We start from the raw sequence: 23,736 nt of genomic DNA, 5'->3' as shown, positions 1-23,736 counted from the left end.
TTGGTGGTTGATGGTGTCAAACGCCTTCCTAAGGTCCAGGAAGACTGCTACTACATAAGAGTTCTTGTCCAAAAGACCCTTCACTTTTTCTTCAAACAAACAGTTTGCGGTCTCAGTTGAATGGTGCGCACGGAGCCCAAACTGCATTGGATGCAGTGGAGTGAAGCCTTTGTCCAAGTGTTTCAATCAACTGATTTCCAACCCACTTTTCAGCTACCCGTGATATGATTGGGTGAATGCTGATTGGCCTATAGTTGGTTTCCAGCGTTCTAGAATCAGATTTAAAAATGGCAGTGACAGAGTTGACAACTATGATTGAAGATACAGTTAATACAGGATGAGACGAGAACAAGAACAAGACAAGAATGCAAAAATACAATAAAAACAAAACTTCATCCCGTCAGAATTTCTACTTATTGACAATATATCTGCTTATTTCTGTTTATATCAGATGGAATTGTATTCAAATCATTGTGGTATTTCTGTGATTCATTAGTTGAGTTCTCAGCACTGTTGGGGAGAGTTTAATCACTGAATCACTCTTTTACCTTGAGCTGAAGTTAACTGTGGATTTGTAGGGAATCATTTGGTTGGTAAAAGACAGAAATGTGAAGAAAAAAATGACGCGGCAGCAAAACAAACCTGTGTTTGTTTTGCCTATGTGAGCGAAATAAAACTGATGTAAGACACCTGACGAACTACTTTTTCTTTTTTTTAAATAAATGCTCAGGTAAATTGTCAGCATATTACACAACACAGTTTATTTTTTCCGCAGTTGAAATAAAATAAATGCAGAAGTCATGCTTATGCTTGACTTGAATATATCCAAGTATTCGTTTTTTTTCTTTATGTATTCATATCCAGATTGTGAAGTGTTACCAGGACAAGACCTGCTACCAGGGAGAAGGCTTCCTGTGTGTATTTGAGTAAGAAATCCCCCTCCCCCCGCTGAGTCAGCTGGTCAGAAGCAGCGAGGTGATCACCTGATGAACTGAGCAATCACAGTTTCTGTTGCCAGGCAACCAGATATACCAAAACCCAAGTATTAATTTCAAGCAACAGAGAACCTTCATTTAGCCTTAAGACAGTCTGTACCCATGGGCAACAAAGAAAGATCATTTCCACCACTAATGAATGGAAACTATTCATCCATCCATTTTCTCCCTCTTCTCCGTTTCCGGGTTGTGGGGGTGTCAGTCTGAGCACCGTCACCCAGATCACATTGCACCGAGTAAGAACCTTCCTGCTGGTGGAGAGCCCACGGGAAGTTCTTAAGTCATTCTGAGAAGAATTTTGATTCAATAAGTGAGTTTTACAATATTTTCTAGCTAAACAAAGCTTCTGCCAATAGTGCTTTTAGCTTCAGACATCTTAGTCGCTCCAGAAATAGACTATTGAGTATATTTGCAATAGCAATGTAAGTATCAGATCAGGAAAGTATCGGTATCGGCCGATACTCAATTCTGAAAAATCGGATCGGTATCGGAGGCCAAAAAGTGTGATTGGGACATCCCTAGAAAACACCATGTGTTTAATAATCAGGTATTATCATGAGATTTTAACAAAAAGGCAGTTTTATAAAGACAACCGCGCTACGTTATCAACAAACCTGTCGAGAGATTCTCCGGTTGTCACTCTCAGTGGCTCACAAATGGAGATGATTTGAGGATAAACGGCTTCGACACACACTCTGTGAGTGAGTCATCCATTTCATTGCAGTGAATGAGGAAGAGCAAATTCTGATCGTGCTCTGAAAATGAAAGGAAAAAAAAGTAAATCTTTACAACACGTCATGGCCCATTACTGTGTTTACAATTCAACAGGGACGGGTTGACGTAGCTGGTGGAAGTTCTTATTTTATGACGGCTGATGTCAGCTAATGGTTTGAATGAAATTAAAGAATTGTGTTGGCATTATTCCTGTAAAGTCCCATCTGGTGGCACGTCAGGTCATGTCCAGAACATGGCGGACCCCGGGGATCCGATCCTGGTTGCAGCAGGAAGGGCATCATAAAATGTAGTCTGCGGTGCATTTTGGAGCTACTTGCAGTTGAAACCCTATAAAAAGGAGCAATTCAATAGATATTAGAAATAATTCCTATTAGGAGTTGACATTAGGGCATAACTTTGAATATGACCAACTAAAGTAGAAATTACACCTTTGGAATATCATTGGTTTGTAAACAAAAGACTGAACACAAACCTTCCTGCCTGAAAAACTGATGTCTGGGGTGTTGCATCACGCTGCCTGTTATAGTAAGAACCAGTAAAGATCGGTTCTTCTATTAGGTGTCACAACCTCTGCACATAATTCCCTGTCAAGATATAATATATCTGAGTCAAATGGCCACTGTAATCTGTGAATCCACTTGAAGGGATTAAAGTCTGTGTGCACGGACACACTCAGCATGTTGCCTTCCAGCTTTAATACGCACACGGATTTGACAAAACCAAAGAGTTTGTATAACTTTCAGTACCAACGCCTGTGTGATGACTTCAGAGGTAAACTGGATTTTTTTACAAGATAATAAGCCTATTTCGTCATGTGTGTTTTCTCTGGTTTCCCTCCACAGTCTGAAAACACACATTTGAGCTCAATTCAACGAAGACGAGTGACTATAGAAGATGAATGAATGAAAATGTGCAAAAAAAAATGTTTTACATGGAACTTTAAGGTCAACGAGTTCATTTGTTGCTCTGATTGTTTTGCTCAGATTTGTGTGTGGTTTAACTGAACATGCAGACCACCTCCTGATTCTGATTTGACCTTTTCAAGGAGCAGCACCAGCTTTTCCTCCACCTCACTCACATCCTTCTTCCAACCTCTCTGAAGGTTTGTTTGTGTTGTTGCACTTCCCAAACTCATCTTATTGAAAATATTGTTGTAGAACAGGGGTGTCCAACACTGGTCCTGGAGGGTCCCTGTCCTGCATGCTCTCCCAGTTGCAACGCACCCAATTGCAATGAGGGGCTCGTTATTGGGCTTTTTCACAACCTTGGTGATGACATCATCATTCGATTCAGGTATGCTGAAGCAGGGAGGAACTAAAACATGCAGGACAGGGGCTCTCGAGGACCGAGGTTGGACGTCCCTGTAATGTAGAACGTAAAATCACACGACTACATTTGTAACAAGAAAACAAAATGAAGTTTACTCTTACCTTTTTATGTTTCACTGTAATATTTGTATCAATTAAATTTTTAATGCATCAAGAAGGAGCAAACAGTATCTTATAAAACAGGAAGATGCAGCATGAAAACAGAGATGACGGAACAGATTGAAAACAGCAGCAAACTCTCCATGTTTAGCTTTTTTATACGGAAAATATTGAAGTTATGAAGATGGAAATGATCAGAGCAAATATTACTGTTTTGTGTTGTTACTTGAGTGAAAAAATTGAATTCTTACTTCTTTATTTCCTTCTGCCCACATCCACAATCCTCTCCTGCAGCTCATCTCGTCTGAGAGATGTTCACACTCTTTTTTTCCACTCTACAGTATTTTTATCTTGAATTAAATGAAGAATCAGTCTTTTGCCACTCTGTTTAAACTTCAGGTTTTTTTGGGTGGTTAAATACAAAGCTTTTAAAATTTTAAATCAGATGTAAATCTTTCTACCAAGTATTACAGACACTTTTTTCCTGGTGGACCTGAACAGATAATTTTGCTTATTTTTGAGACTCCCTGATGCACCTAGTACTGTGTATGAGGATTTTGTTTAGAGGCAAAAATACAATACGAAACACATAATATTTGCATGAAATTCCAGGTCCCATTTCAACACTGAAGTTCACCGCTTACGGAGCACCTTACAAAATTTCAGTGATACCACTGCTGTACATTAGGGGCATTGTAGAGTCACTTCAAGGCCATTCGTTAAGAGTTTGGGCTCTTCTTCTTGGTTGGTGGTTGCCGTGCCACTGTTTCCTCCTGCTGCTTCTTTGAGCGACTCAGTACACCACCTAGTGGTGCAAACGTAAACTGCAAGAGTAAGCACAATGTGACACAAAGGAAAACTGGCTGATAGTGGATGTACAAGCAGAATGTCAACTGTCTGAGATGACTGGTGATGTGTCTCATTCTGCTGTTTATTTGCAGTTTTTTTCATAAAAGAAAAATATTGAATATTGTCCCTTTAAGGCTGACTTTGAGAATATGACTATTGAAAAGCTCCCATCAATGAAACCCTGCTTCAGACACGTAATACTCTTTCTCACACATACTCCCTCTTTTTAGTTCTCCCTCCCTCCTTCCCTTTTTCTCTCTCATGGTCTCACTGTCACACACACACACACACACACACACACACACACACACGCACACACACACACACACACACACACACACACACACACACCCACACACACCCACGCACACACACACACACACACACACACACACACACACACACACACACACACACACACACACACACACACACACACACACACACACACACACACACACACACACACAATAGCAGTACAGCGATGGGAGGAAGTGTTTGTTCAGAGGGCTGTTGGCTGGCCGGCCGGCCGGAGCCGGAGCTGAGCAGGAGGTGACTGTGGCCTTGTCTGACGTGTGACGGCAAGCAGAGGTGATCAGGATCAGGCAGGTAGGAACGTTCCCATCCTGAGAACTAGGGTAGGTTGTTTTTTGTTTTTTTGGGATGCAGAGATTTCACTCTCATTGTTCTTGTTTTCAGAATTCTGTTAATTTGGTGTGAAATGTATAACTTGTTTGGCTGGGTGGGCGTTATGCTTGGTTTACATTTCACTGTCTCATCTTCCTGGCAGTCATTTGTCTTGTTACATGTTTTATACAAGTTTCTGCAAACAGAAAACTGAACAAAATCCCTGATTCTTACTGTATTGCTGAGTATGTAAAAGACAGTGTGTGTGTAGCTTGTTAAAGTTGTGGGTCATTGTACAGTGATGAACAACAGATAAAGATGCCCCAGTTAGCCCATACCTAATAATGACTCAGTCATTTCCTTTAAAAAGAAAAGGATCATAACAGGCGATTTGCACCATAAAGATCACCAGCCAGACTCACAGGGGATGCTGAGGTTCCTTGTAAAGTGGTTGCAGCATGAAAACGTACAACTTCTTATCCTTTTGTGACTCATTAGATATACTGACCATTAGAGAAAATCTTCCAGTTATAGAATACACAGTTGTTTATTTTCTCAATATAATTCAACCAGGAACTTGTAAAGCTGATTGAACATAGTCCCAGAATTATATTTCTCTCGCTGAGCTCGTATCAGCAACAGGCTTTTAAATAGCACAAGGTTTCAGTATTTTTACCCCCTGAGAGGTGTGGCTCGGGTGCATCTCAGCAGGATGGGCCTGGCATTTATGATGCGGGGGTCTGTCAGTGAAGCATAGTTTCTGTAGGCGGCTGCTATTTCAGCTAAGTGGGAATTTGAGGAGCAGTGAGAAGGTGGTTTGTTTGTGAAGTCCCAGGCCCTGGTGTTGGGGAAAAGAGGGGTGTTTCAGAGAGCTTTATTTTTAGGGAACCTTCGGTATTCAGAGACAGACATAGTCAGCATTCCTACTGTTGCAGAGTTTTCTGCTGTATCACCTCGAAGGACAGCAGACGTCGGGTCTGCTCACAGCTGTTTGTGGAATCACGGGTCACGGAAGTGACAGCAGGGGTCAGCGCTGCAGTTTCATCACAATCAGGCCTGAAGTCAGCTGGTCTGTTTGCATGTGTGAGATTCAGTAGTTAAATCATGTCAGGAGTGAAGGTTGCTGATCCACCAGATAAGATCTTAAAATGACAAAAATCAGCCTGTTAGAGGATGGAGCTAAAAAAAAGTATTTTAAAGTTTTTAAAACAGACTAAATTATTTTAAAGGGATCATTATACAGCTTTTCATTGATTTTCCTCTGTTTGAATATTGGATCATAGGAGCTGCATTCAGAATCTGCTGTGTCTGTGTGAGCTGGACTGGCTCCGCCCACACATGCTCATCTTTGGAAGAAGAGGAAGTACTTCCTCTCGTGGTGCCATGTGCCAGAGCAGAGCTGCCTAATTGTGGGAGGAGTACAAGGGAGAGCCTACCTTGATTCGGATTGGCTAAACCCCCGATGACACTATATAGGGTTTGATTTCTGATTGGCTCTTTGGAGCAACACACTTTTTAAAACCTGAAACAAGCCAGGGAGAGAGAGGACACACTGTCTTCACTTCTGGGACATCAGTCCAGGTATGGGGACGATTAGTACTGTAGGAGAACCTTTAGGAAGTGGATTTTTGCATAATATGAGCCTTTAATATTGTGGATGATGAATGTGACTAATGATACTGTAGATAAAAAAACGTTTTTTAACTGGTTCCAAATGTGGCATTTAAAAAGAACAAGGATTACCCAATAATTAGTAGGTGTTGGTAGCCTTTCATCCTTGTGTAAAATCATCTTTGATCAAACTGAAAGTAACAATGCAACTTCTCTAAGTTTTAAAAGGAATTCGGGCAACTCGGGCAGTAAGAAGTTAGAAATACAGATTTAACTTTATTGATCTACTTATTCTGTTATTTTGTTGTTCATGTTTTTCAGTGTGGATACAAACATAGTGAGGAAATACTCATAAACAATAAAATAAAAAATACTCATATACTGTAAAAAGGGAAGAAGGTGAGGGAGTGAAATACAAATACTTGATTACTTTCCCCTTTGTGGTGTAACTAATCTGAAAGTAGATACGTATAACAAAGTATGACCTATCAGTGAATGGATGTGGTAGGAATGTAGTAATGGTTGGTTTTGATTCCTAATGATATCAATAGAAAAATTTGATAATAGGAAACTAAATATATTTGCTAAAATCTATGACTGATGACAAAACAAAGTAAGACTGAAACAAAGTGTAACCATGGTACAAAATAAAAATTAAATACTGTAAGGAATAAATAAAATAGTTGCAACTTTAAAGGGCTTATAATAAAAATAATTGGTGTGTGTGTGTGTGTGGGGGGGGGGGGGGGGGGGGGGGGGGGGTCATCAAGGGTCTTAGTATCTATTCATCTTTTATGTGTACCGAAGATTTATGAAACAATTATCATTAAAATATCTTTCCATTACTTTTTTTTTACTCTTGTCAAATACCTGATGATTTATCCTGGAGTGGAGGCGGTTTCTAATTCTGCATCTGAGAGAAATGTACAAACTTTAAAGCACGTTGTTTCCTATAAGTAGTGTGGATTTCAGTTATCAATTCTTTGGGGGACTGAAAACACGTTAAATATCCACATTCATATGCCACTCGGATATTGTTTCATGGGTTTTTAGACAATAACCAAGTTTAAGAGAAGCAAAGTTACACAGTATTACAGTAGATCCTATTATCTTATATATAAATTTAAAGACTATCTGCTTGATTAAATGATGATACTGATAAAGTTGGCACATTATTCTTGAGGGGCAGTGTTCCAACAATAAAAGTAGTTTTTATTTGAAGGTCTGAAGTTATGCAAATGTTGGTGTGTGTGCAATATTTGTGATGTAATACCGAAAAAATAAAAACAACCATTAACCAAGCAGGGGGTTAGTACACACTGAACTACATTAACGTACACAGTACACATACATTTCGATGGCAGCAAAAGAGCAGCAACAACTGATTTGATAAAAGTAAAGGAGGATATTTATATCCAGAGGCTCAGTAGTTCACTGGCAGGTTCCTGCAGTCACCAGATGTTTCCACATATTAATAGAGGCAGATGTAAATGGGTTTTCACTCCAGCTTCTCACCTCGCAGCCGGAAACTTCCACACCGGAGATCCACGGTGGGAGCTGTAGGTCAAGCTATATTTAGTCGGTGCATATTAAGTGTAATCATGTCGTTACTCTCCGGTTGAACGGGACCCTCCCGCTTGCAGCCCACAGCCGACCCCATTTACACAGTTTGTATGTATTTTAGTTGTGAAACTACTCGCAGAGCCTCTGGTCTATATTTGCTCTCCACTCGGCTGTGGGATTATATTTGAGCCGAGGCTGTTGTAAGAACATTGTTGAAGATTAGCCTCACCGTGTTATAAATCTGCTCTGACTTGTAATAAATGTCATTGTAGGAAGATTTAGCTTCTCTTTAGCCTTTGTGTACACTCTGAAATGTCCATTTCACAGACTGCGCTGTGGCTAATTGCTCTGCTCAGAGTGCAGAGAGTGATCTACCTCTGTGTGAAGCATGAGAGAGAAACTACGGCACCATATTGATATCTTTGGTGTTGTGTTTGCTTATTGACGGCAACAGTTGGTGCACTTTGATTGCACTCGTTTATCTGAGGTGACGCACCGTGATCAGCTTGCTTTGTGCAGTTTGCTCAATGAACACATGTGCCAGGCTGCAGATTCTGGGTATAATGGGTCATGTGGTCTCTAAACAAAGCCTGTGTGCCCATCAAATCCTCCGGCGGAGTCATGACAGCTCAGCAGTCCGTCCGGGTTTCCATGGCTGCTGTCACATAAAGTCATTCGAAATGGTTTGCTCCAGTCTGCGGATGAACATGCATTTACTTTGTGTTCATGTGATCAATGTGAACAGGTGACAAAAACTACTTTTATAGCATATTTTGGACATATGTAAGGATCTATCTACAACACACCCCGCAAAGAGAAAATTATACTTCTGTAAAACATGTGAACAAGAACATAGAATAGTAAATAATAATACATTTAGAGGAGTCACCGGAACAACTTGCCTTGTAGACTTTACTAGTTTTTACAATGGATCATCTTCCTGCTGCATCTGGGAACATACAATACCCTTGTTCGTGCTACATATATTATTTACAGTTATCACACTGATCCCAATACTTTCCAACTGTTATTAGATTAAATCAGCCTGAGCAGCTCTATCTAGACAGTAACATGAAGCAGGAACATGAATTAACAAAGAAGCAACAACAAAGGAAGAACATGATTCTGATAGTTGAATGAATGACGGCAGAAAACAAGCAACATCAGCAACACATCTCATGAGGAGTGGAAGTGTGTGTGTGGTTCGTCCACTGGGTGTGGCCGGAACTGTTGTAGGGGGGTCTGTTGCGACACCCCAGGGCCCGAGGCCATCGGGCCCAGACACAGCCCCCCCGGCGGCCGGCAGCCCCCCAGACCTGGGGAGGCCCTGGCGAACCACCCCAGAGAGCCTCACCCCCGCCCAGAAAGCACCAGACGGAGAAAGCAGAGAGGAATCCCCCCCAGGCAAGAGGAGCCCACAAAGAGAAAGATAAAGAGCGCAGGGCCCCAGGCCCCGACCCAAGCCGCCAAGTCGAGACCGGCCGGAGCAGAGCCCCCGGGCCGAGTGGAGCCGGGACCGCCGGAACCGAGACCCCATTCTCCACTAATCCAACCACGAATGGGGAGGGAGAACCACACCCCCCGTGAGCGCCATGCCTGAGCGAGCGCGCCCCCCAAATTCCAGCCGCACTGAAGACCCTGCGTGACTAGGTGTGGTTAAAATTGTGGGTGGTGCAAAGTCAGGAGAGGAATAAGGCCGCAGTTAAGTAGCCTGGACCCCCCACCCTAGGCACTGCCCCACTGTTCCCTATTGTAGAGTGAAGTAAGGTGAGATGAGGTAGGGGGGTTTTGAGGGAGGGAGTTCCCTCGTCGCTAAGACCCTGGCCCAGCTGGACCCCACGCGCTGCCCCACCCCACCCCTGAGCTGCCGGCCTAACCCCCCCCCCCGCCGGACAGCAGACTCTAAGACCTGCAGGGCCCAGTACGAGCCCCCACCCCAGATAATCACACATAAAACAACAGACATATACTTATATATACAGAACACACACACACACACACACACACACACACACACACACACACACACACACACACACACACACACACACACACACACACACCTCCAATATGTCAGGTCCTGGAGGTCACTGTCAGTCAGCTGTCCATCCAGAACCAGGAGCCCCACCGTCCCTTACCCACCCAGACCCGGAGCGCGGCAGCAGGGGCCAGCCCGCCCCACTGGGGATGGGAGGCAGATAAGATAGATTGAGTTTTTATTACAGTACATATGTTTACTAGCGGGTCCAGTGGTGAGCACTGTTGCCTCACAATGAGTGGACTCCAGTTCGATTCTGGACTGGGAGCCTTTACAAGTGTGTGTTAGTTTCCTCCTTGAGCTCTGGGTTCCTCCCATAACCCAAATGCATGCATGTCAGATTAATTGTTGACTCTAAATTGCCCGCCGGTGTGTGATGTGTGTGTGTGTGTGTGTGTGTGTGTGTGTGTGTGTGTGTGTGTGTGTGTGTGTGTGTGTGTGTGTGTGTGTGTGTGTGTGTGTGTGTGTGTGTGTGTGTGTGTGTGTGTGTGTGTGTTGGCCCTGTCCAGAGTGTATCCTGCCTCTCACCCATCGTCATCTCAAATCGCAGCTCATAAAATGGATGAAAGGGTGACGTGAGTGATTAGACCCAAAGAAAATCCAGTAAATTAAAACAGATTCAGTTTGACATCATATTTGCACAGATTTTACCTTGAATCAGTGACAATTGAAGCATTCACCATCTGCAATCCTGACATTTTCTGCATTGTTAACGTTGAACATTTCTTTTGAGCCGCCTGGTACATTTTGTGCTCCCAACTTTCCTCCCAAGATCTTCATTTTGTTATTGCAGTCTCAGGAGAGCCGTGCCCGACACAGACACACAGCGTGCCTCCCCGCAGTATACAAATATGCAAATCTGAGTGGAAATGTGTAGTGTCTTACAGCTGTGTCTGTCTCTCCCCAGATTGAGAACATAGATGCCTGCCTTAGTTTCCTGGCAGCCAAAGGAGTCAACATCCAGGGTCTGTCTGCAGAAGGTAAGCTGCACCAGGCGTGTTGGAGCCTATACACAAAGGTAGAATATGTGAACAATAAGGGAAAACACTAGAACCATTAAAACATCTCGGCTTGATGAGTGGTGATTAAACTATACATTCAACTAATGTAGCAGAAAGCTCACATTGGTGCATGATGGTGTGTAAATGTAGATCACAATATAATGAAAAAGTATGCACGCTGCTGTGGTCTAGAATTGTTTTTAACTATGGAAGAAGCAATACTGGTAGCAGTACTTACACTAATAATCCATCCATCCATTTTCTCCCGCTTCTCCGTTTCCGGGTGGCGGGGGTGTCAGTCTGAGCACCGTCACCCAGATCACATTGCACCCATTAAGAATCTTTCCTGTGGGTGGAGAGCCCACGGGAAGGTGGCGCCCAGCGTGAGACATGAACCCTCTACCTTGGGATTGTGACTGTCATGCTCTACCAACTGAGCTCGCCAGTGGCTAACACTAATAATAATAGTACTAAATAATAAGAATATTAACACCTAACCCAACCAAAATCAACAGTGATGGTTTCTGACAGCAAAAGAGACATGCAACTTCTCTGATCTGTAATAAATACCTGTTGATTTGTTTGACTGAGGAGTAAAGGTAGCAGTGGGTAAAAATATTCAGGAAAAAATTGTGAGTAATAGTAATAAATTGAGGTTATGGCTTCTTTTAAATGTCCTTTATGTAAACTGGTTTGACTGTATTCCATCCTGTAGCTTTCTTCTCATTTGTAGGTTTTCCTAAATATTCACATTTGTAAATGTGCTTTGCAGGGGTTTTAGTGAGACTTTCTCCCCCCAACTCTAACTGGAAATGAGCTGTTAAAGGGGCACTATGTACAATTTAAGTCATACTATTTATGTGCATTGGGTGATGGTATTCAGTCACTTTAGTCTGTCTTTAACCCGACTTTCAGGGTTTTGACTCTCCTTTTGGGTTGATAGTTGCAGCTATTTAATCTAATATTCCTCCCGCTGTGTCTTTGAGTGACTCAATACACCATCTTGTGTTGCAAACATGTACAACAGGCTACTTCCGATGGTACACCAGCAAAACATTCTTTCAGCTGACAACTTTACTGTTGCTTTATATGATTTGAGTTATTATTTGAGGTTGTATTGATTTAAAAATAAACAAAATATTACATTTTACACCTTTATAGATAATAATCTAATGAATCGTCACAGCATAAAAGTTATATCGTACTATGATCAACATATGTCATTATGTTATGGTCCTTTTTTATGAGCACTTAAGACTACTATTGAAAAAAAACATGGAACAATATAAACTTCAGAACAACCCTAAATCTCAAGAAAACATGAGTATTATCTTTGCACAGGCATGAAGGTGTTGGTAAGGTGACATAGTTTGTTTGTTGTGATTGTAATGCTTATTTTATTTCCTTTTGTAGCATGTGGTAGTCTGTCGAATGGAGCAAATCAAAGATACCTAATGCAGTTTTGCTTTTCAAAAGTCAAAATTGTTTTAATGTTAAGCTTCGTCCATTTTCGAATATCAATTGAAAGTTTGTCAAAAAGGTCTTAAGACTTTAGTATTAAAACTCTGAACTGTCCGCCAGCTTGACGTCGTCTCTCTGTCCGATCCTCAGAGATTCGAAATGGCAATCTGAAAGCCATCCTCGGCCTTTTCTTCAGCTTGTCCCGCTACAAGCAGCAGCAGCAGCAGCACCAGCAGCAGCAGCACCAGCAGCACCAGCAGGCCCAACGACTCAACTCCCACCCCGCTCTGCCCCAAGCGGCCCAGTCCCAGCACACCCACCCCACCCTCAGCCAGCAGAGCAGCGCCCCGGCCCAACTCAGCCACTCTCCGCATGGGACTCCAACCAGCACAGCCCAGAAAGCAGCACAGGCCGAGATGCAGTCCAGGTGAGAATAAGCGGAAGGATTTCTTGATTTTTCCTAATGTTTCTGCTCCGATCCATCATGAGGACATTTCTATCCTTCTTGTTTACATTTCCTGTCATTTGTCGGACTCTAAACATGACCTCTCTGTCCCCTTCCATCTCTCTCCTCCAGGGATGGGTCTCAGAGTAAAATACTCAAGTTTTCGCTTGGTCAGAAAAAGACCTCTAGGTCAGCCCCTTCTGCCTTTCTGGTTTCATGCCTCGTTCCTTCCTTTCCTCTCCTTTCCCTTCCGCTACACCTCTTTGACTCGTCCTATTCCTGGAAATAGGAAGGTAGAAATTGCCCTTTATCATGGACATCATCTCTTTTGTACTTTAATGAGTTTCGCGTCGTTTCTCTGTCCGTGATTAAGGGCAATCTCTACTACAAGCTGTATCTATTATGCATGAGTGCGAGTGTTGAGTGGAGAGGAAATAAAGCTCCAGGCTCCATTTTTGGAGCGGCCGGTCTGTCTGGCAGCGCGCCTCATTTGGCATCCCTGCTAAATGGACTGTGAAAGACCTTTAGATAACCCTTAAGTAAGTGTGTGTATGTGTGTGTGTGTGTGTTTGTGACTTAGGGGGTTGCTTGACAAGAACATCCCCCCACATAATTTAACATGAATAATTAACTTGCAAGGAGCCTATGGCAGGAATGTGTGCCTATAACACATGATTGTTTGACTGAAATTCAGTGTTTTTGCATTCACAGTTTTCTTTTTTTTAGCATGCCGTGCCACATAAAGTGAAATTGCACCTTTGAATTGGACGTAGATGAAGTTTTGCATGCAGCCCATCTTAGATTTTGTTTGTGTTCCACCTGCTGTAACTCCTTTTCTCCCTCAAACTGATGCAATGGCTTCCCCATCTGGCCAGCATGTGCAACTACAATCTTCAATATGCATTTATATTTTAAGACAGTTGATTTTTAAATACCAATGTGGACATGCCAATGAAGTAATAGTGTATATTGTGTTATTCCTATCTGTATAGTAAGTATGTTAAGATAACGTCTGTTTGAATTTGATGAGATGAAATGTGGCAGCGTCATGTGTTAATGAGTCGAAAGGTAAGAATAGATGGGAAACGTTACAGCCAAAAGTTTTTAAGACTGTCAGCAACTTCATTAAACGAAAGGTTTTAGGAAGTTAATACACAGTGTTAAATACTGACACACATTCATATTTAGGCTATAAGAGCCACCAATCAGCCTTAAACACATAAAAGTATTATAGCGTGAGATAACTCAGAAAACCAGTGCATACACATGGTGAGCATGCAAACTGTGCACAGGCCATTACAGATATAAAATGTAAATTTAATTTCTATGGGGTAAATGTGCATTACTGGTTGAAAAGATAAGAATTGGATATGCATGCCCTTGATATCAAGAAAAAAGCTGTAACCATGTTAATTGAATGTACATTTGCCTTGAAAAATTGCCTTAAGAAACAGCAATCACCCTCAATGATGCATTAAAAAAAACACCTTAAATAAACCTGATGTTTCAAAGTAATTCAGAGGACGTATCGGTTTTGGAGGTAGCTTCATACTCCTCAGGAAGAATCAGTTTGCAGCCATCAACAACATAAAAAATACATACACACAGTAATAAACACACATCCTCCCAGAAATAATCCAGGGTCATTCGTATGCATGGAAATGTGACATATATCTGGCAAACCGGCGACACCAGGCTTTTCTGTTTCATCTGACTGACAGGGTCAAAAAATTCAACCACAAATAGTTTTTATTAATTACATTTTAAGTATGAATACAAGAAAACATCACACCACAACTGCAAAAAGCAGACTGGAATCACACATTATCACCATGAGATATAACAGAGACATTTATGATGTTATAATGGATATTTTCATGTTTTCTTAAGGTATTTATTCAGAACGTATCATGACTTAAAGTAACACACAATCATATTTTCACAGTGAGTGGAGCGACTGTTTTAAACTGTTCCAGGAAATGTGATCATGTTAAATGTTATTGATCTGTATAATGGAAATGTTACTTTCATATTGATTTGTTTTTGTGCAGCAATATAATCACAATTCTTTAGCAACTTGTTTTTTTAATTTCTTATGTATCTGAACCACTGAAGTCTTCTATTTCATTATTATTTAAGCTCACATATCGAAGGGATGGATACCCACATCGTCTGTAGATTCCTCAAAGTTGAGCATATTAAAGTTTAGATTGTATATTTCCGTTGTACAGAGCATGAGTCCTTCTATAATTGAAAGCCTGACGATGTTGGACTCCTCTTGTCTGAATAATGTGGCTAAACCTATTAAGGCACGATGGCCTGATAAATGACTATCAGTCAAAGTGAATGGCGGGCCGGAAATGAGAGTTTCTTAATGTATACGAGGCTTAAGCGAAGGCCCTCTAATCTGTTTATCAGCATTCGCCTCACGGTCCCGGGAGGATGATGATGATGTGATGATGGCGATATTGCTTTTTGATAAATTAGCATTTCATCACCTGTGTGTGTGTGTGTGTGTGTGTGTGTGTGTGTGTGTGTGTGTGTGTGTGTTAATGCTTGTCTAGATTACACCTCCTCCTGCATATTTAACATAAAGCATCTGATTGATTTACAATATACAAACAAGGTTTCATAATTTACAGCAGACTGTCTCCATGTCCAAAGTATCCTGCCTAATGCATGATGGGAAATAAAAAAAAGCAGCATGTGTAATGTGAAGCTCCTCCCTGAGGAGCTGCTCTCACTCAGATTGTCCACTCCAGATTTTTCCTGTCTCCGTTAGACGGCTGCAGGTGTGTGTGGCGAGGCGGGACCCTGCAAACTTACAGGAATAGCCAACAATATCTGAGTTCACCAACCAAACCACAGAGGTTTCGGAAACTGCAGGTTTATCCACATGTAAATATTTGTCTTGGAGACTGTAGAGAACCCGAAACGGCACAAAGCGTAAAGAAAGAGTGCGCAGAGTGAGGCTGCTGACTGTGCGGTCGCTGCAGCCATCAATTTGAGGCATACTTGACCTTGCGGTCTCACCAGAGAGCAAACAGAGAGCACTCCGCTCAAGAAATCAATAGAGGGGGTCAAAAAAAGGCCAAAATACGACTTTACAACGGATGTTGAGATTCTCTCAATATACGGAAGGTATATGCAGTTATTTCCCTAAAGCATCAATAGTGTGGACTGTGTAGTATGTTTTTAATATGGTATTTTTTTATAAAAAAAAAAATTGCTATAAGATCATTTTCCTGTCATTTATGTTAAAATGATTGAACATCTTCATGGGGTTGGTGAAGTTGCATTCATTTGGTAAGACATGCACATTGCTCCTTTCTTTGCACTGGTTTGTCTTTTGTTTTCTTTTGAAAACAAGTTAAATATGATCTGCAGATCATGAACCTCTGAACCATGCAATGTTCAATTAACATTCTTACACCAGTTAATCTAATAGTAATAACCAGTAATATAGATGTGCGCTTTCCCTGAACAAAGTAGTAAAACTTTCTGTGACATGTGAAAACCTTTCTAGGGACTTATTCAGTCTTGCTACATTTTGTGTTTTGATTTGTTAATAAGGTTAGGCGTACTAAGTGTTTAACTTCAGCCTAACCCTTTCAGTTTGTAAATTTGTCAATCTTTGCTCTTGCTTGTTTTATTTTGTTGTTTTGTTGACTTTTTTATATACATGGGTCAGTTCTGAAAGGATTGTAGTCCTAGTTAGATTTATTTTTTGTCGATACACTTGTTTAAATGTACATGCAAAGAAATTAAGAAAAACACTTGCTTATGTGTAACTCAGTCCCTAATGCATGTTTATATACATATTAATATGCATCTGAGAAAAAAAGAAGTGAGAAGAAGTTATAAAAATCGAATCATGCATAAAAATTCTCCCACTGCCTGTTTATTCCCCCTTTTACACTTTCCCTTTCACTCTCTCCGTCCCTCTCTCCATTCATCAGACTTCCTGGCCCCACCACGAGGGTGTCCACTGCTGGCGGTGACATCCCTCCCCGGGGTTCGGTCGCTGCTGCTGGGAACAGACGCAGCCAGGGCTTCAGCGACAAGACCAAAGCCAACTCGCACCTGAACAAAGGTAGGCGACACACACACACACACACCAGCACACACGCACACACACACGCACGCACACACACGCCCACACACACAGACACACACACGCACGCACACACACACACGCAAGCACACACAGACACACACACGCACGCACACACACGCACACACAGACACACACACACACATACACATACGCGCACGCACACACGCACGTACACACACATACACACACGCACACACACGCACGCACACACGCACACACACGCACACACAGACACACACACATACACACACACGCACGCACACACGCACACACATACACACACGCACGCACGCACACACACACACTTACACACGCACACACACACACACACAAACACACACAAACACACACGCACACACACACACACACACACACACACACACACACACACACAGACACACACACACACACACACACACAGACACACACACACACACACTCACACGTTGGTTGTCGATGGAGGTAAATCCTATTACAAAGAGATCAGATGTTTATTATAGTAAATTCTCTGGAATTAATAAACTGAAGCGTCGGCTCCTGGTGGAAAGTGAAATTAGAAGATAACTCGGAAGTATTCAGCTCTTCAGAGTCTTTAACTTACAGTATTTGTGGTCATTTTATGTTGAACAATGAATCATTTAGGTGTTTTTTGTTGTTGTTGTTAATGCAAGTGAACTCTGTTGCTTTGGGATCAAGAAAAAGTGGTTTGGCATTACACAGTATATAAAGTCCTCATCAACCCTGTGCTTAATGTCTCCCATCGGGCAATTAAACATTTTGAATATTTAATTTGACATTTTCAGAATGAAGTGTAGAGGCTTGTTTTTCACTCTCCCTACCAAAGCTGCATGACTTGTACTGACTTGTGGCCTGAAGGTAAAAAGTTACTACATGTGAGGTCAGCTTCAATCGCAGCTTTTATTTGTGCGTCTGTGAGGGACCATTGACTTTTCAAGGTTTGGTGGCATTGGGAGCAGATATTTCTATTTAAACTCTACAACACCCCGAAGCATAGCTGCTTGCGATTCTAAAGAGATATAAATTAATCCTGAAACCTTGGATGTTTTCCTAATATGCTTTACATCGTCTGTGCAGACAGGAACATGATCTCCTGCAGACCTGCAACAAGTCCTCCCGCTTTGCTGCAATAAAAGATTTAAATAGCTCCACTGAATACCTTCAACACAAGATGCCATGATTTTACAGTACAATTAGTTTGTACTGTGTGAGAAAGGGAAATAAAGCTGTGTGTGTTTGCCCTGGAGTCAGAACCGTTTTCACACCGGCGGATATTTGAAACTGCTCTGATCCACTTTTAACTCATTCAACCCGCGTGTCCGTCCGCCCGTCCTCGGAAGCATGCAAACTGTGTGTCTCTGGCAGGTTATTTAGTTGGAGCAGTGTTGAAATGGCTCCTGCCACTGCTCCGTGGGCCAAGTCTTTATATAGACTGTGTTGGTGTTCGCAGTCTAAACTCATTACCCTGCGTCAGACAGAGGGCTGTGACCACCCAGCGAGACACAGGGGAAGAGAAAACATGTGAGCATGAAAGAAAGACAGAGGGGAAGGTTGTGTGTTGTCTCTGCTTAAACAATGACAGATCAAGTGGGACAAACACTGCGAGCCGCTCCGTGGGACATTGATTGTGATGTGGAGATGGGGACAGTTTGTTAGTGCACACATGTGGGAGCATAACTACATGGGTGCATGAATCAAATACAACGGCACAGTGGTGCAGTGGGTAGGATTCGAACCCATTCGCTTCTTTGGGACGAGTCTGGGTTTGGTTTGTGGGTTAATTCTGTGTGGAGTTTACATAGTCTCACATCTAAAACGTGCAATTGAGGCTCATTGGTGAATTTAAATTGCTCATAGTTGTGACTAGGAGTGTGTGAGGTTGTGTCCTTCGCTATGTGATTGGCTTCAGAACAACCCGACCCAAAGATGGATAAAGAGGTATCAGACCTGAAGGGAAGAACTTTGGGGGGTAATACCTTCAAATTTGAATAAAATCCTAGTGGAATATCTTTCAGGAATTTCTATCAAATCCTCTTTTGTAGAAGTAGTTAGGGTTAGGGTTAGGGTTAGTGTTAGGGTTAGGTTTAGGGTTAGGGTTAGGGTTAGGGTTACTACAAGTTATAGATTTTCAAGTGTCACATATCAGGGTGTTTCTCAAAGGCTTTGCATTTCACAAAAGTATCTTTGAAGACAAAATCCTCCAATGAAATATGCACCAACGGAATGAATGCCAGTGATTTAGAATAGAATAGAATAGAATAGAATAGAATCTTCATTCATCCCCCAAGGGGGAACTTTGAGGTCTTCAGCAACTTAGAATATGATAACAGCAGTAAAAGATAAATAATAGTTAAAGTATAATAAAAAAAAATTAATAAAATCAATTAAAATACAAAAAGATAAGAAGTTCTCTTTGTAATCTTTTAGTCATTCTACAACATATTCTTTACAAAATGTGCAAAGTAAACAACATATGGAACAGAAAACAACAAATAAATAAGAGAATGAAAATAATATAATAAAGACGAGCATCTGTCTTTACCAGGAGTCTACGATGGTTGATGAAGGTGTATGAATGGAGACCATTTCTCTGTGTCATAGAGTCACAATAATGATAGAAATAAGTGAGTAATATTCAGCCTGACCTAACAGGCCAAGACATTAAACAGAAGATCTTCAAAATCACACAAAGGTCAACTCCACTCGAGAGAATCAAAGCCAGTGTGAAACAATTGTAATGCCAAATGTCTGTTTTGTAGCTTCAGCATTATTATTCTGGAGTCCAGATGTTTTCATTAACTTCTCCAGGAACATTTCAATAGATTTCATTGAAAAGTTGATTTATTTCAGCGATTCAAGTCAAAAGGGGAAACTTGATATATCGTATAGATTCATTCCACACACTGATGTGTTTCAGGTATTTATTGTTTTAAATATTTATGATTATTTCTCACAGCTGATGAAATTAATCAAGTTTTTCATTATATATTAATTCATTGTGCGGAGTTTTGGGAGCAGCAGGCCACATGATTGTTAGCAGGGAGAGTGAGAATCTTTACTTGAACTTTCCTGCTCGGATTCTTGTAGTTGCCAAGCCCCTCCTCCTGCCACAGAACACTCTTCCTCCTCCTCCTCCTCCTCCTCCTCCTCCTCCTCCTCTCTAGATGGCAGGCCATGATTTTAGGCTCTCTCCTCCCCTCTTCTCTTCTGTCCATCTCTCCTCTGTTTGCCTCTTTTCCTGTTGCTCCTGGATGTTTACAGCACTCATGAGGTTTGTCAGCTTTCACTTGTCGATCTTTCATTTGCATTTTTCACATTTAAGATTCAAGCTTTACGTGAAAACCTTGAAAATGCGATCTGAGATTTAGTCAATTTTGCTTGTTTCTTGTTGTTGTTGTTTTCAATGTCAACACCTTTGGATGCTCATTGGCCGACGTCTTGCTCCTTTAATGTCACAACTGATTATTCTCAACATTTTTGAGTCGACGTAAAATGTCTTTACATCAGTTTTTCTATCAGATCGCATAGTTTGGACGTATGTGTTGAATATTGATTTATATACGCTTGTTGTAATGTTAAAGAGACGCTTGCAGCCTCCACTGTGACGCCAGATCTGCTGTGTGTCAATGGTTCTGACACTAGAATAGATTCGTGTTAGTGTATGTCTGTGCAGTAAACAAACGGACCTGAAGCTTCTCCTGCATTAATAGAAGGCGACAGAGTCTGGGTGTCCAGTCGGTGACACGGAGCAGGGAGATGGAGGACGCCGGGGGAACCTGCGGGTGTGTGTTAGTGTATGTGCATGTCTCCACCTCACATATATCTATCTATGTGTGTGTGTTTGTGCGTCCGATGGCTGGTGCCCCGGCTGAATGAATGGCCATCTGATGAGTCGTAGCATCACTGTTTGAGTGTATTCATGTGGAGAAACTTTAAAAAGTTTCATTCGTCACACAAAAGCCGGGCTGTCCCGCTCACTTTTCTGGAGCACAAAGCCTGAGGAGCGCGAGGGAGCGAGGGAGGAAGAGCAGATCATGATGAGTAAGCAAACACCTGCTGCTTTACACTTTGTGCCAGATTTCTGAGCAAATTAAAATGTCTTTGAGTGTGTTGATGAATTAAAGAAAGCTGACCTCACAATGCTTGCACTGTGCAGCACACGAGAAAACACTTGAGGTTTGAAGCACAAACATGTTTTCCCCGTTGCAGTGAGCGGCTGACTTGTATATAAGTAGGGCATTTTCAGGTTGCCGAAAGAGTTCAGCTTCATGTCTTGTGACCAGTGCGACCGTGTGAGTGGTCAGAGGACTTGTGATGTTTAAACAAAGTCAGCTGAAGCTGCCTTTAACACATTTACTGCTCCGTCCGCACACTGTTTGTTTGCTTCACTTTGCTTTCTGACCCAGCAAACTGACAACAAACATCCCCCGTTCTCAACCCTGCATGCAAGCACAGACACGCACACACAGCGCCAGTGTTGGAATTACATGGTTTTCCTCAGTTTTAGACAAGCATTAACACACACACACACACACACACACACACACACACACACACACACACACACGCTCAGAATTCAGTGTGACGACCCGTGAAGGGAGCTTTGAGTCCACTTTGGCTGATTTCCTCCAAAAAGCCTTGATGTTATCGGGATGCTCCGAGAGGAGCCGGCAGCCGGACCGAGCCTCAGACAGACTCACAGAGAAGGAGAATTTAGAGAAGAAGGGTGGTCGCTGATCTTTTCTCCCTCTGGGCAGAGGGGTTCCTATCGTTTCTCTGCTTTCTTTGTTGGTCTCCATCTCCAGTGACTGCCATAATTTAGGCGGTTAAGTGATAAACAGTCAAAATTCTTTCAGCATGTTTCCTGCAAGCAGGTTGAAACTGGGATCTGCCCCGAGGCTGCACAGGGTCGTTACGTCACTGACCCACTGCCTGTCCACGTTAGGACATTTAGTTGTTTATTATTGAAGGGAAGCTACTGCTTTAAGTGCATTCAGTGCTCGTAATTGAAACCTTGTTTCTCAAATTGAAGTCAGAAAAAGCATGAGTGAGTGAATATGAATAATTCTTTTTTTTTTAGGTCTTTGTGTATCTGATATTGTTGTTATCATATATAATTAGCTTTCTGTACAGCAGGGTTTTTATCCCCATGTGGTCACTTCAATAAATGTACAAATGTGTTTGAACTTAAAATTATGGAAAGATGAAAAACAGTTGAGGGAGAAAAAAACCACTAATTACTTAAATAAGTTAGACATTAATTATTTCTGCATCACAGGCAGCACAGATTTGTCAAAATAAAAATATTACATACCACTTATAGTTTCTATGTGTTAAATCGGTGGAGAATCAAATAAGAATGCCAATAATCTGATAATCCCTTTTCTTTTGTTTACTTCATATTTATTCCAAAAATCTAGAAAATGTGAATCCTGACCTGTGATGGATTTGTAATGCAACCGTGTCCAAGTCCGTCTATCTGGTGTCACGTCTAACCCAGCACGTTAAAGATTGACTGCTGTCCCTCACCTTTTTCGACGCCACTGGAGCGTTTCAGTAACGGTCATCGGGTCCAGCCAGCGACACGCTGACCCGGGGTCTGGGGCCTCTCCGTGTCCTGTTCCTTTCTGACCTGAAATCCAAGCTGACCCCATTCTTCAACATCACAGATCGTCCCGCACCAAAGCAGCGCGTCATCCCCAACCTGCAGTGCCGGTCCCCCCGATTCTCCCCGCCTGTTTCATAATCGCACCAGATCCCGCTTCTCTTTCAGCCGCTTCCAATAGGAAACCAGCTATTAGTAACCTGACCCACTTTTTCTGACCACTAACTACTGGGACAGCTAATTGGGCCCTAATCACTTCCTAAAGGCTGCATTGTTTCAGGCTGCTCTCAGTAAATGCTAAACAGGGGGAGACAGGAGAGGCGGTGAGGGGGGGACTACTTCTAATTGGGAGGGAAAAAGTGTTTCAAAAATGCATGCAGATGAAAAAGAGGTAAAGGAGCTGGCCCAGTATTCAAATATTCTGCATAAATGCTGGCTAGATGAGAACATGGTCGCATAAGCTTCTGGAATTAGGTAGCAAGTGTGAATTGTAGGTAATATCTCGTCTCATAATTAATTCAAATGATCATTTTCCTTTATGCAAAAGCAGAAATATCACTGTGCACCAGACATAAGGGAGGGAAACTGCACTGATGTATTTAGATAAAATAAATCAATCAAAAAATCTAATATAATTTCTAAGCTTTTGCTGCATTGTCCAATATTTCAGTAAGTAAAATCCATTGTGCCATAATTAGTAGTAGTAATTTTGACAACAGAACAACTACATTGCTCAATGCATGTATTTACAATTATATAGAGAAAATACTGCAAAATTAAATGTAAAATATTGGAAAAGAAATGAAAACAAAAACTTGTTTGAGCTCTCTCTCTCACTCTCTCTATCGCTCTTTCCCACTCTCTCTCTCTCTCTCTCTCTCTCTGGCCGTTGGTATTTGAATACTCAAATGTCACTGGCTGTGCCGGTAGCACAACTCTGCACAGACTTCACAAACAACCTCGGCAGCCCTCAGGATACTCTTACTTTCATAATTGCTCTGACTTACAGCTGACATTTCACCTCCTCTCCGTCAGTCCTCGGTAAGTTTGCTTGCTGAGATGCTGCTGAGCCACACGTTGCACATTTACCCAGATACCTTCTTAATAGATGATGGATCTGTAAGGGGGGGGGGGTCCGCTCTAAGCATTTTCATGTTTGACTGTATTTCTATACTTAATTTATGGGGGTCTGACTACACTGAACCAGATGTGTCCAGACAGCGTGTCTTTGTGGAGCTGAGGGT

General features: G+C 41.9%; 1 protein-coding gene across 1 annotated transcript in view; it reads left to right on the top strand.

Annotated features, from left to right (window-relative positions):
• Nucleotides 1-23,736, top strand: part of nav2a (neuron navigator 2a) — a gene marked incomplete at its 5' end in the record, with an annotated part of 139,596 nt that overhangs the window by 48,327 nt on the left and 67,533 nt on the right. Inside the window, 4 exons of the mRNA XM_080458209.1 lie at nt 10,753-10,825; nt 12,458-12,734; nt 12,885-12,941; nt 16,712-16,845. Coding sequence (XP_080314335.1) covers nt 10,753-10,825; nt 12,458-12,734; nt 12,885-12,941; nt 16,712-16,845 — 541 coding nt within the window. The remainder of the gene's footprint in view (nt 1-10,752; nt 10,826-12,457; nt 12,735-12,884; nt 12,942-16,711; nt 16,846-23,736) is intronic.

Source organism: Lipophrys pholis (genome assembly GCF_963383615.2).
Source record: "Lipophrys pholis genome assembly, chromosome: 2".
NCBI classification, from domain to species: Eukaryota; Metazoa; Chordata; class Actinopteri; order Blenniiformes; family Blenniidae; genus Lipophrys; species Lipophrys pholis.
The sequence above is the reverse complement of the archived record's forward strand: the minus strand, read 5'-3'. Positions and strand labels throughout refer to the sequence as shown.